Below are 12,960 nucleotides of genomic sequence, written 5' to 3'. Positions count from 1 at the left end.
CATGGACTTCTGCCTTACCAGATCCGGGGCACACTTTTCACCTCCTCCCCAGACTGTCTGATGGGACCACTCATTCCTCCTTTACTGAGGACTTCCTCAGTAACACATGTTCGACTTCCTCCTGCCTCCCTGGCTTCACATCCCCCTTGTGGGCTCCACTTCTGCTGCCCTGTCCTCTGTCCCCAGAGTGTCCTCTCTCTCCACAAAGCTTTCCTCAGCTGATCTCACTTCCCACTGTTCCCAGGGCCCAGGCTGAAACCCACACTCCTTGTGCTGGCTCACGCCTGGCAATCTGGCCTCTGGGGACCCCTCTGCCCTCTGCTGACACCTCACTTCCCATTTTCCACCATGCTCTAATCACAGGGGCCTCCTACCACCTTCCTATTCCCACTGTCAGCAGTGTCCTCCGTCTGCCCTGCAATCCCGCCTCCTTCTGGCCATCCAGAGAGGCCTTTCCCAGCGGCCCCATCTGCATAGCCTTTCCATTGTTCTCTGTCACCTCAGCATCACCCTACATAAAGTGTCTGCATAGCATTTCTTGTTTGTTTACTTGGGAATTGCCTCCCCACCCCCCCACCCCCCCGCAAGCCCACTAGAATATAAGCTTTATGAGTATCTTGTTCAGGGCAAGCAGGTAGTGAGTGCTCAGTAAACATTTGCTAAATCAGTGAATGATGTTCCCAAATCTATCCTTGGCTCAGTCCACATTTCTGCGTTCCCAAACCATACATTCAGGTGCCCACTGGCCGTCTCCTCACAGCTCACAGGTTCCCCCATGACACTGGCACAACTGTGCCCCTCACCACTCTCTCCTTTTTCCTCTCTGCACAGCCTTCTGCCCCTTCTGGATTCCCTGTCTTGGTGAAGGGCACCACCAGCAGGTACCCCGAGATGCCCATGCTCGACTCCTGCACATGCCTCGTTTTGTCTCTTCTGCCCCCAAATATGTCTTAAACCACCCACTTCTCTCCCTGCCCCATGCACCTTTCATAGGCCATCATTTCCCCCCTACAATACTCCGGCAGCTTCCAGACTTCTCTCTCCATTACGTAACCAGAGTGATCCTTAAGAAACCAAACATGATCCTGTCACCACCACCCCGTCACAGCCAGCCCATGGTGCCCATTATTAAAAGGTAAGCTTCTTAACATGTCACAAAAGCACCTTTATAGCCTGGCCCCTGGCCATTGCTCCAGCTTTATTTTTCAGCAGTATTCCCCTAGAGTTCTTGCCCTAATGAACTACTGTACTCCCTGAACAAGCCTTGTTCCCTCTCACGTTAGGGAATTTGTAAGGGCCATTCCTGAGGCCCGGACCACAAGTCATAACTACCCACCCTGCACCTGGGCTGCTTTGTCTGGCTAGCTGCTCTAACCACCCGGATCTGCTTAGGAGAACCTTCCTCTAGGAAGCCTTCCCTGACTTCTTAGGGTGAGTGGACACTTCTGTCATATGTCCCAGAGTCCCTTGTGGTCACCTCTGGTCTCTTTTTGCTGTATCTTTGCCCCCCAGGGGCCTCCTATAGCAACGCTGGGAGCCCAGAAATGCTTGCCATGCAGGCGAATGAGAAGGAAAGTGACTTGCCCAAGGCCGTACAACTGGTTAGGTCGGAGCCGGGCAGAGTGAGTCCGACTTCCTCGTCCCAGAGGTTTCTTGTCATACCGAAGTACAGTGTTGGTTTTTTCTCTACTACAAGCAGGCAGGTTGGAAGTCCATCTCCTACCCCACCATACACTCACCATTTTCACCCCAATTATATGGGCTCCTCCAGACTGCCCTGGACTGGTCCTTCCAAGCAGATCTGTGGCTTGAGATTGTGTGTGTTTATTTCACTTTTACCACACTTAGTCACATTTGCTGTACAAAAATGACAGCCCTTGCTCATTAGGGATTTTCTCATGTCTTTGAGGATTTTAAAGTCCTTCCCGACCGGATGGCAGCAGGATGGTGAGCACTGATACCGCTTGCAAATGCAGAAAGCAGAGCAGGAGGGCCGTAGGAGAGTCTCTCTTTAATGACAAGCTCCAGAATGACAGTTAAACCTTATTAAGGTCAAATGACCTTTTGCAGAATGTCTGAGTTTCCTAAATGAGCCACAGCATTGAGTTCTGGATAATTTTTATAACTTTTTTAATAGGACACATTAGCGCTGTTATAAACCTTGTTAATTAAGCAATAATCTCAAATGCCCCCTCGCAGAGGGAGACATTCCCAGCAAGTGCAGGTGATTAATACCTAGAGTCTAACAAAGCCTTTAATCAACCTCAGGGGCCGCTCAGCGCTCTTGCCCCCGAGACACAGGAACGCTTGGGATGCTGGGGAGGCCTCTTGGAAAACACTCCTGCATTTGCCCCTTTCTCTTCCTGCCTCTTCTGTGACCCCTGCCAGTGCTCCAAGGGCCATCACACCCACTCTCCTTCTCTCCCCTTCTCTCTCCTCAGCCTCTTTACCACCCTACTACCTTCCAGACAGCTAAAGACTTAGCACTGGAAGAATCTCCTTGGATCATGTGGTTTGCCATCCTACTTTTACAGATGGTAAAACTGAGACCCAGACTGATTCCCACTTAGAGGTTGCACAGCAACTAGGGCAAGAGCCAGATTCGAACTCCTGAACTTCGAAACAGTTCTCAGCACAAGTTGTCTCCCTCACTTGGTTCAGGTTCCAGCAAAGTCACCGTGAGTATCTGCTTCCTCCCGGCTCAGGGCTGGAGACAGACTGTCCAAGCGTTCCCATCTGTAGGGGAGGCACTGGTCACAGTTTTGTTAGACCATGATCAGTGCTTTGAGACAGAGAGCCAGGCAAGTGTGGGGGTGCAGAGGCAATCAGCAGAGTGGGGTCTCCCAGTTTGATCTGGTAGGCCCCAGGGATGCTGAATCTGGAAGGATGAATAGGATTTAGGCAGCTGAAGGATGGAGCCAGGGTAATCGGGAAAGAGATTGTCAAAGACACTGATTTGTGGGATAGCCTGGAGCAGGAGAGAATTGCAGGTAAACTTAGCAGAAGGCAGGACTGGAGAGAGACCGGGCCTCCTACCTTCTTGTCTCAGTCCCTGTGGAAAGGCCAAGACAAGATGAAGTGGAGATAAGTGGCTTGGGAGTAGTCAGGGAGTAGTGGAGGTCAACCAAAAGCTTTTAAAGGCTTCTCTGTGCAAACCCGTTCTCAGTGGGGAGGGGAGGGTGCCCGGGACCCGGGGTGCCCATAGCACATGCACCTGCAGTGTGGATGGCACCCGGAGGCGGGCTGGCTGCACACCCAGGAAGAGCTCAGCGTTGGGGAAGGCACAGTGGGCTCTGTCCGTACTTTCTCCAGGCCTCCGCTTTCCCACGTGCCAGAGGAGGGGTCAGCACGTGTTAGTCCCCACGTTCCCATCGAGTGCTGACATTCTGCACCTCCAGCAGGATTACCTGCTCTGGGCTGGCCTGGTAGACAAGATGTTGTTTACCCTCCATAGCAACTCCTTAAGAGTAGGTCTCCATTCCTGTTTTATAGGTGAGGAAGTGCGGGTTCAAAGAAGTTAAAATTGTCGCCCATGATTATATACTCCACTGGTACGTTCTCCATGCGTAGTCCCCTTATGTCCAGAATTTTTATGACCTCTGGAGTTTCTCTGGAAAACCATTCATTCACTTAACATATATTTACTGAACCTTGCCCCTCTGCAAGCACTGTGGTAGGCCCCAGGAGTGGACAGGTGTATGTACCTAAAATAATTGTAACAACTCCATACAGGTGTAATGTTCTCTACGGTTCGAAGAAGGCTTGCAAAATGTTTATCTCGCATGCTTCATGGCAGCCTTAAAGATAACCTGTGGTTTGTTGTTCTTGGTAAGCAGGTGAGGAATCTAGGGCAATGATTTGCCTCAGGTGCCCAGGCTAGAAAGTGGGCAAAAGTCAGGCTCCTGTCAGGCCTTGTCTGGGGCTCACTCTTTGTTTCATCACAGCAAACGTCAGACTCACTAAGAGCGGCCGACCTCAGCCTCATTAGTAATCACCACGTTGAGATACCACTTCACACCCACCAGGCCGTCAAAACCTTAATAACCGGGCAATGTCAAGCGCTTTTGAAGATATGAGGCAACCAGTACTGGCATACACTACTGTCAGGAGTTCCAAGCAGCACAACCGCTTTGGAAAACAATTTACTAGACATCACCTAGTAAAGCTGAGTATGCACACACCCTAGCGATCAGCAGTGCCACAGCTTGGCCCTCACTGGAGAATTTCCTGCATGTGTACCCCATGAGACACGCACCAGGGTGTTTGTAATTGCAAAACACTGGAAACCATCCGAGTATCCGTTGACAGTAAAATCAGCAAATTGTGGAACAGTCCACTCCAGAGAATACTACCCATCAGTGAAAATGATTGACCTGTAGCTACACACTTCAACTTGAGTAAATCACGAAATTTATGTAATGTTGAGTGAGAAAAAGAAAGATATATAAGATATGGATATACCTGTAAAAAAAAGTTAAAAACAGGGAAGCGTAGGAGCGCCTGGGTGGCTCAGTTGGTAAAGTGTCTGACTTCGGCTCAGGTCATGATCTCGTGGTTTCTGAGTTCAAGCCCCGTGTCGGACTCTGTGCTGACAGCTTAGAGCCTGGAGCCTGCTTCAGATTCTGTGTCTCCTCCTGTCTCTGCCCCTCCCATGCTCATGCTCTGTCTCTGTCTCTCAATAATAAATATTAAAAAATGATTTAAGAAAAACAGGGAAGAGTAAACAATACATTATATAAAAATGTGTACATTTGTGATAACACAAAAAGAAAAGAAAGAAAAAATCCAGGAGAGTGCTTACATCTGGGGAGGGTGAGGAAACGATGGGATTGGGGAGGGGCATCCAGAGGCATCAGAAGGACCAATAATGTTTATGAAACTGGGTAGTGGGCATATGGATATTGTATCATTTTTAAAGTGTCAACTTACAGCATATATCTACTTTTTTCTAAGTACATTTGTATTGAAAATTTAAACGTACAGCAGTGCCAGATACGTGAATTGGTATTTGGGAAGTATGTCAGGAGGTACATTTTCTTTGTGCCCCCTTACAAGATTGTACTTAAATTCACCATTAATCCTTGGCCATCTTGTTCCTTTCCCCTGTCTAGAGTGTTTGTACGACAGAATAGCACAAGAAACTGTGGATGAAACTGAAATTGCACAGAGACTCTCCAAAGTCAACAAGTACATCTGTGAAAAAATCATGGATATCAATAAATCCTGTAAAAATGAAGAACGAAGGGAAGCAAAATACAATTTGCAATAAACTTTGGATTTTTCATAAAGCCTTATCGTTTTTCTTGCGTGGCTTGTGATTTGCGGGCAATGGTGCTGTCCGGTTGAGACCCCACCGTGCGTGGTGGCATGTGGGCAGGGAGCCAGCAGGTTTCCAGGGTCGTCGGCTTGCCCTGAACTTGGACTTCCCATTCCAAAGAAGTCAAATGGATTTGCTGAGACTCAGGCAGCAACTTGGCACCAGTGTCATTCTGGGGATGGGGAAAGCACTGTCTTTTTTGGAGGGGGATAAAGTGTCTCTGAGTTGCCTATCACTTGACTGAGAATTTGAACTAATATTTTTACCATTCAAGGACTTCTATCTCTGTTCCTCTATTTTGTTCTATAATAAAGCTTCATTAATTCTTTGATGTAGACAATCATTATCCTCATTTATTTAAGTATAGTAAGTGGACAGTGGAGGTGACCAGTGTCCTTTGAGAGGTGGAACACTCAGGCCGAAAGCAAGAAAATTCATAAGGGGTGGGGTTGCTGTCTGCAGATCTGAAGGGCTGTCTCGGAAGCAAATTACTTCCTCTCACTTCAAAGGACAGATCTTAGGACCAGACAGACGCCTTTCTCACTCAAGATGATCTGAGATCCAACTTCCTTGATAAATTGAATCAGTCTCTGTAAAAGGGTGTTAGAGGGCGGTAATGTGAGATGTGGCCCAGCGTTACCTTCAGGAAGCAGGGGGCAGTGTCACCTCGCGTCAGTTCGTTTATCCTTTTATATCTAAAATGATCTTTCAAGTTACATAATTTTTATCTCATTCAGTAACTGATTCTCTAAGGTGCCTGGCGCACAATCTGGCAAACCACATTCGATCTTCCTGTTGATTTGCACTTTCTGTAATGCCTGTGAAGTCAGCATGGTATATTGGAAATGGCAAGGGTTTGGGGCTGAGCACCTGGGTTCCACTCCTGGCTCCCCTGCTTGCTTTGGGTTTAACCTAACCTCTTGAGTTTCCATTTGCTGTTCCGTAAAAAGGAGATTATATCTACCTTACAGACTTGCTATAAGAATTATATATCTATATATAAAGTGTTCAATAAATGTTGGCGATTGTTATTTTCTTCATTTCTGGTCATTGGCTTTTAGGCATTGGTTGGAAAACTTCAGCCCCTGGTTTCTCTGGTGGTCTCTAAGCCAAAGGTCAGGGTCACTGGGATAAGTAGGGGAAGTGGCTGCCTCTTTGAGGGATTTTGTTTTAGTAAATAAAATAACCCTTTGTCATGTGAAATATTGTATGCTTGCTAATAGGATGTGTACATGTGAGTTTCCTTTTATGGTATTTCCCCAACTTTCCACAAACTAGCAGTGTGGTCTTGGATTGATCACTTAACTTCTCAGGTTCCTTATCGGTGTAATGAGGAAAATAATGTCTGCCTCATGGGCTATATGGATAACTAAATAATAACAACAACAGGACTTTTCTAACTGACATAGTTTAACTCATTTCATGAGCAAAGTTCGTTACACTTAGTAGTGTTCAATAAATTCATGTTATTAAGATGGGTTCGTTTCAAAGCATGAGGCAGCTTGGGCATGAGTAGTGCAGGATGCATGAGGGACTCGGAAGAAGTATGCATTATTCTTGAGCTCATCCCCTTTTCTCCCTAACCATGGTGAAGACACACCTGAAAACTGCATTTACCTTCAAAGACCATTACAATGTCGTACCTGCTTTATAAGTGCTTTTAATTTGGTGGGGGAAATAGTCGTGGAAATATATATTTAAAAACGCTATGAGAGATGTGAGTGCTTTATGTAATGTACAATGCACACATTAGGGACTGAACAAGGTGTGAAAGATTCTGGGATCTGAGTTCAAGTTCTGACTTTGCCACTTCTGTTAAGGTCATTTGACCTCTCTGGGCTCATTTCTTTTAAAGTGGAGATCATGATCCCTAACTCAGGTTAGTTGTGGAGAGGATGCTAGGTAACATCTGGATAAAGGGCTCTGGAAATCTCAAAGAGCTACAAAGATGTTAGTTACTTTTAGCTTATAAGGCAGAATAGAATCAGAAGTGGGATGTGACAAGGAAGGACATAAAAGCCAATTCTGCTGGGGAATCTGGAGAGGTGCATACTCGAGTTAGACTGAAATGGTTTTGAGCCCCTCTTGAGTACTCAATGCCCTGTTACTGTCATGCAAGGGCAAGACCATAATACCCGTACCCATACAAATGAAGAAATGGGCTCAGAAAAGATTAAATAACATGTTGGCCAAGGTCTCAGATTTGTCAGCAGTGGAGCTGGATCAGAATCCAGGTCTGTACAAAATCTACCCTTTTACCTCTTCCTTGTAAGATGAGTGGGATGTAATGGTCTGGGCTGAGACTCTAAGCATGTAATTTGAGGGTATATTTAGAGAGACCCAACCTAAGTAATCAATGGGAAGTAACCAGTCTCATTAATTCAAGCCATGTGAAGGAGCTATAGTACTGTTTAAAAGGATGCATAGTTTTATTACATTAAACGCATACACAAAACTCAAATTCATTTTGTGTAGTGGAGAGTTTCCCAAATATGTTCAATATTAAGAATTTGCTGAGGTGTTTAAAATATAGACTTGTGGGTCGTGGCTTAGTGAGCTCGAATCAGTAAGTTTGGGATGGGGCTGGGGACGTGTATTTGAACATAAGTGCCACTCTTGAATAATACTAGTGTACTAGAAGTCGTTAGAAGACTTGATTTAACCAAGGAACAAGAGTGTTTCCAAAGGAAAAAGACATGTTCCTTTTAAAGTGCCTGAGGATATTTGCAACTGAGAGTATTAAATAACTGAGGACCTGCCCTAAAAGCTTGTCTAGCTAGAGTCCCTCTTTCATGTTTGCCAAGTGCTGGTTAGTTGGACATGAGGCAGAAGGTGACTTTCAGTTCAGGCACCAGTAAGTATCCCCTCACTTTTACACTTAGGTTCTTTCGATTCTTGTGACAGGCCAGCGAGTCGTGTAGGACAAGACAGGACTCAACTGGCAGAGTCTGAATTGATGAGGTTTGGGCACTGTCTTCAGAAACCCTGGCAACAAGTTCTCTGTTACCAGATGAAACTGAAAGATGTGGTTTGTTTTTATCTTCTACCCGAGGAATGGACTTAGTGACCATTAAGTGCCCATGGATTTCTTGCATGCATTTCTAAATTATGACATTCTTTTGTAATTGTAAAGAAATAAAAAACACTTCATAGAAATTTTTGGAAAAATAGGGAAACATTCCAAAATTACGCTCCTGTAAGCATTGTGATAGATCTCTTGTAGTCTCTTTCTCAAGGCTGAGAGAATGTATTGTACACACTGCGATCATAGCATATGATCAGGTTTGCATCCTTCCCTTTCCATTGGATCGTGTTTCCCTGTTGCTCCAGGAAACTTAACCATCAATTCCACCATCACCAAGCAGACAGACATCAAGCTACAGTCGAGTAAGCCATCTGCTGGGCTGTGGGGCTAAGGAGGAGGGCTGCCAGCCCCTGAGAGGCCCCACTACACAAATTGGTCCATCGAGGACAGGAGCGAGAGCCTAAGTCTAGAGGTCAATGCATTCGAGTTCAGTTCCCAACTCTAGCACTTACTACCTCACTTGATGTGAGTTATGCAGTCATCTTGTTGAACACCAGCTTCTTCATTTGCAAAATGGAGGAAATAACATCCCATTGTGGTGTTGCTAGAAGTACTGAACGTAATTAAAGCGCCAGGCCAGAGAGGATAAAGGGCCACCATGGTTAGAGCTGACATTCTTCTCCTCTTCTCTCCCCACACCCTTTCAAGTCCTCTCCCCAGTGTGCCTCAGTCCAGTCTCCAACCTGCTCTGACCTCTTACCCAGCGACTTTGGCTTTTATACCTGCCTTTGGTCCTCCAGACAGCTTGTGCTTATCCCACAGCGCTCCATGCTCATGGCCTTTTCCTGTGTGTACCAGCTAGGCCCCCTCCCCACCTCCCAGCTCTCCTCCCAGAAAAGCCCCAGCCTCAGGCCCACCACCCAGGGGCCCATTGCTCTTCCTTAAATTTTTAGGTTGTTTATAAATAAAACTCAGGGGAAGATTTTCATGTGCACAGTTTTTTCCCTTTATATTTTCTATCATTTTCTTAAGGTCATTTTACCTGGGTCAAAAAGAATGACATTTTTTTTTATCATTCTTGATACATATAATGAGTGTGTGACCGTGTTTTAAATTATTTTGCCAACTTACTAGGTGAAAACTAGTACCTCATATTTCCTTTGATTATTTCTGAGATTGTACATCTTCCCAGAGTTTGCTTTCTTGGTTTCAGAAAATAAAAGCTTAACCTGTAAGCATTTCCAGCAGAATCCATTTCATTTTCTGTGTTTAGTCTTCTCTGGACAAATATGTGTACCTTGGGCGTATAATTTTTTGTATCTGCAAATAGACATATCAACAGTTATTTTCATCACTTCTTTTGAAGGGATTGATCAGTTTGTGCCAAGCACCTTCATAGTCTCAAGGAACCTCCGGGTCAAAAGTGAACTTCAAGGTCCTCCTGCCAGATCTCCTGCCCACTGCAAGCAAATGCCTCTCTAGGCTGTGCTTGAATACCTCCAGGCATGGGGGAGTTGGCTTCCTACCCAATTATTACTGTCACTGAGATGTTCTTCTGTTGAGCTAAAAATCTACTTCCCTGAGATTTCTAAGGTCATTCAAATTCTCTCCTCTGAAATCACACACAACGCTTCTCCTCATAGCCTTTTGTGGAATTGAAGGTACCAATCCTGTCTCTTCACCAACTAATAAGTAGTTCAAATTCTATTTTACCATTTGTCACATGAGGGAGGCTACACGGGACAGAGTGGGGCTTCTGGACTTGACAGGCCTGTGTTTGAATCCTGACCATCACTTACTACTATCTGACCTTGAACAAGTTTATAACCTCTCTTAACTTCAGTTTTCTCATTTTTAAAATGGGAACATAATCCCTACCTATATCAAGGGCTATGTAAGATAATGTGAGTGAAGCAGCTAGGCATTCAATATCAGTTCCCTAATCCTAAGACCCCTGACCATCCCAGTTGCTCTTTTATGGTTGTGTCCCTAAAAGGTAGGGTTCAAGACTGGACAGGGTACTTTAGGAAGGGTCTGGGTGGCACTAACTAGAGCAGGTTATCACCTCTTATGACAGCATATCTCCATGAATGTGTCCTGACCCTGAATTAGCATCTTCCATGATGGAATTATCCCATGTTGAGTTAATGGTCACCAAACTTTCCTCTGTGTTCTCTTTTTGGCTAACACAATACTTGTCCCTTTAGTTCACTGCGTCGTAAGAGGAACATAGGTCTTGAAGCCAGAGAAACTCACACAAAGTTCAGCTCCTGATTTCCCTATTGATTAGAGTAGAAGATATTGGTCAAGTGCATGATGTCCCCCAGCCCCAGCCATCTTGTCCATTATGCACTTGTTACGGTGATCATACTGGCCTCCCGCCACGTCAGGCCTACAGTCCGTGCCTTCCTAGTTCAGGGATTCAGTAAAGTGCTTCTTTTTTTCCCTTCTTCTTTCCCTTTTTCCTTTTAGCAGCTCTTTATCACCACCACCACCACCACCCATTCAAATGTGTGTTCTTAAATATAGTTCTTAAATGAAATACAGGACTTTGCATTTATCCCTCTTCTATTTCATCTTATTGGTTTCAGCCCAACATTCCAGCTGGTTGAGATCTTCTTTTCCATTTGTGTTTAAAATACAAAACAGAATTTGAGGAAAGCCAAAGCCAAGAAAGAAAATCCAACCATAATCTCGAGAACCAAGCCCAACTGCGCGTGGCTCCTGGGAGCCCCTCCTGTCTGTCCATGGGCAACATCTCTTTGTCCCCATGGCTGGCCAGCTTCCCATGATCCTGCCTTGTGCATCCAACACCATGTGGCAAACATTTCCCCCTCTGTGGCCCGATGTGCATAGTTACCATTTTAATGCCCTTTCCAGTACGGGGTCCTGATTACCTTCTTATCTCTTATGTGCATTTTGTTGTCTCTAGTGTCTTGCTGTTAGAGATAATACTGCCATGATCATTTATGGTTGTTTGTTTCTTAAATTCCCAGGACTGTGCTAACTGGGTTAAAGGGCAAGGACATTTTATAGTCCTTTCCATGTGTTTTTATATTGCTTTCCAAAAGGTTCAGCCATGTCTCAAGCAGGATAGACATCCGTGTGTTTTTGGAATTTTTAAAGAAGCATGGTTAACTCTTTCTCTATAAAGATGTACTTTTTCAATGCCTTTCTAGGTGAATTGTCTGTGCATGCATTTGGGTGTTTGAGATCCTTATGGAATTTGATTCTATGATAGGCCCTTTCTCCCAGGTTTATAGTATATATCTTTTGTATCCTAGCCAAATTATCAATAACAATGTTTAGTTCTGTGAAAAGGAAAGAGCCATATGGTCCTCCACTAAAGACCCTCTTCTCCTCCCCAATTAGTCTTCTCTAAGCTGGGTTATTCTAGTAGCTAGAACTCCTCCTTCTAGTGCAATCATGGAAGAGCTCTGAGATGGGGCCTTTGAGCTTCCACCTAGAGGATGACAGTGACTGTCTATTGGCCATTTGTGTGCTAATCCATCCCTCCCTCTGTTCGTTTTACATGCGCTGAATGTCTGACCTGTGCCCAGCACTCTGAGAGGCACTTCTTGTTGGGCCCAGGCAGGGAGTCACACACCAATCATAGCTCCAAACCCCCATCTGATCCGACAACTGAGGATATGGGCATTCACTGTTTCATTAGCTAAAGGGGAGAGAGATTCAGTGTCCTAGCCTCACCAAATTTCTAGTATCCAGAAATTCCCCAGCAGTAATTGTGGAATTCATTCAGTCACTCAACAAACATTTATTGAGTACCTAGTATGTGTCCGTCACTGGTCTAAATGCCTGAGACACATCTATGAAGAAAAGCACAAATGGCCTAAACTCTGGCTCGGGTGGGGGGCGGGGGGTGGGCGGGGAATGGGAAGAGGAGGAAGGTAAATAGTAAACATAATAAATAAGAAAATTACAGAAGCAGGTGATGAATGCCCTGAAGAAAAGAAAAAAAGCAGTGCAGAGTCAGAGAGACTGTGTGTGTGGGGAGAAGTTTGTCAGCATGGGGCGGACAGCCCTGCAGGACCCTTGCCATGGGAGCTGGAGGTGTCCCAGGAGCGGAAAGTGAGGGAGATTATGTCCTGTCTGCCTGGAGCCTCAGCTTTACTCCCAGATGAGAGGAAGGGAGTGGGGGGAAGGAGGAAGGAAGAATTCATTTTAACTGGTACTTGAAGACACTCTGTGTAGCAACAAGAAGGATTAGAGCATAGAAGAAGGATGTTCATGAAGAAAATGAAGCAGGAGACTTCAAAAAAATGGGCACTTGAAGGAGGTAGTGGTGAAGATCTGCTCTTGCCGATACCCTCCCTCAGGTCCCTCTGGGAAGCCAGGGGTCCCTTGCCGTGGACAGATGTGGGGTGGGGAGGAGAGTGGGCGCTGAGCCAGGCTATCCTAGGTTTGAATCCAGGCCCCATCTCCTGCTATGTGAATCACACAGTTTCCAGAGCTTCTGTCTCCTTGTCAGAAAAACGAGGACAGGGGTTCTGACTTTGTGGTATTGTTGGAGGGACAAAACAAAGAAGCACACTAGCAGGCTCCCAGCAGACAAGCTGGCCCCGGGAGAGGTGCTCAGCTGCTGGCCCCTGGAATGCAC

The 12,960-nt window shown here is 45.6% G+C and overlaps 1 protein-coding gene across 9 annotated transcripts in view; it reads left to right on the top strand.

Annotated features, from left to right (window-relative positions):
* LOC123597854 (BEN domain-containing protein 5) overlaps positions 1-12,960 on the top strand; it is a 1,446,709-nt gene that overhangs the window by 1,234,937 nt on the left and 198,812 nt on the right. For 2 of the 9 annotated variants that reach the window (XM_045477300.1, XM_045477306.1), the window contains one exon: positions 5,112-5,648. The exons of 4 other annotated variants lie outside the window; for them this stretch is intronic. In XM_045477300.1, the coding sequence (XP_045333256.1) occupies positions 5,112-5,269 (158 nt within the window). In that variant the 3' untranslated portion in view covers positions 5,270-5,648. Of the gene's footprint in view, positions 1-993; positions 1,136-1,283; positions 1,310-2,441; positions 2,679-5,111; positions 5,649-12,960 lie in introns of those variants that run through there. 3 more of the 9 variants (XR_006712284.1, XM_045477299.1, XM_045477301.1) reach the window with 3 other exon arrangements.

Source organism: Leopardus geoffroyi, chromosome C1, assembly GCF_018350155.1.
Source record: "Leopardus geoffroyi isolate Oge1 chromosome C1, O.geoffroyi_Oge1_pat1.0, whole genome shotgun sequence".
Classification (NCBI taxonomy): Eukaryota; Metazoa; Chordata; class Mammalia; order Carnivora; family Felidae; genus Leopardus; species Leopardus geoffroyi.
This window is presented reverse-complemented; position numbering and strand designations above follow the sequence as displayed.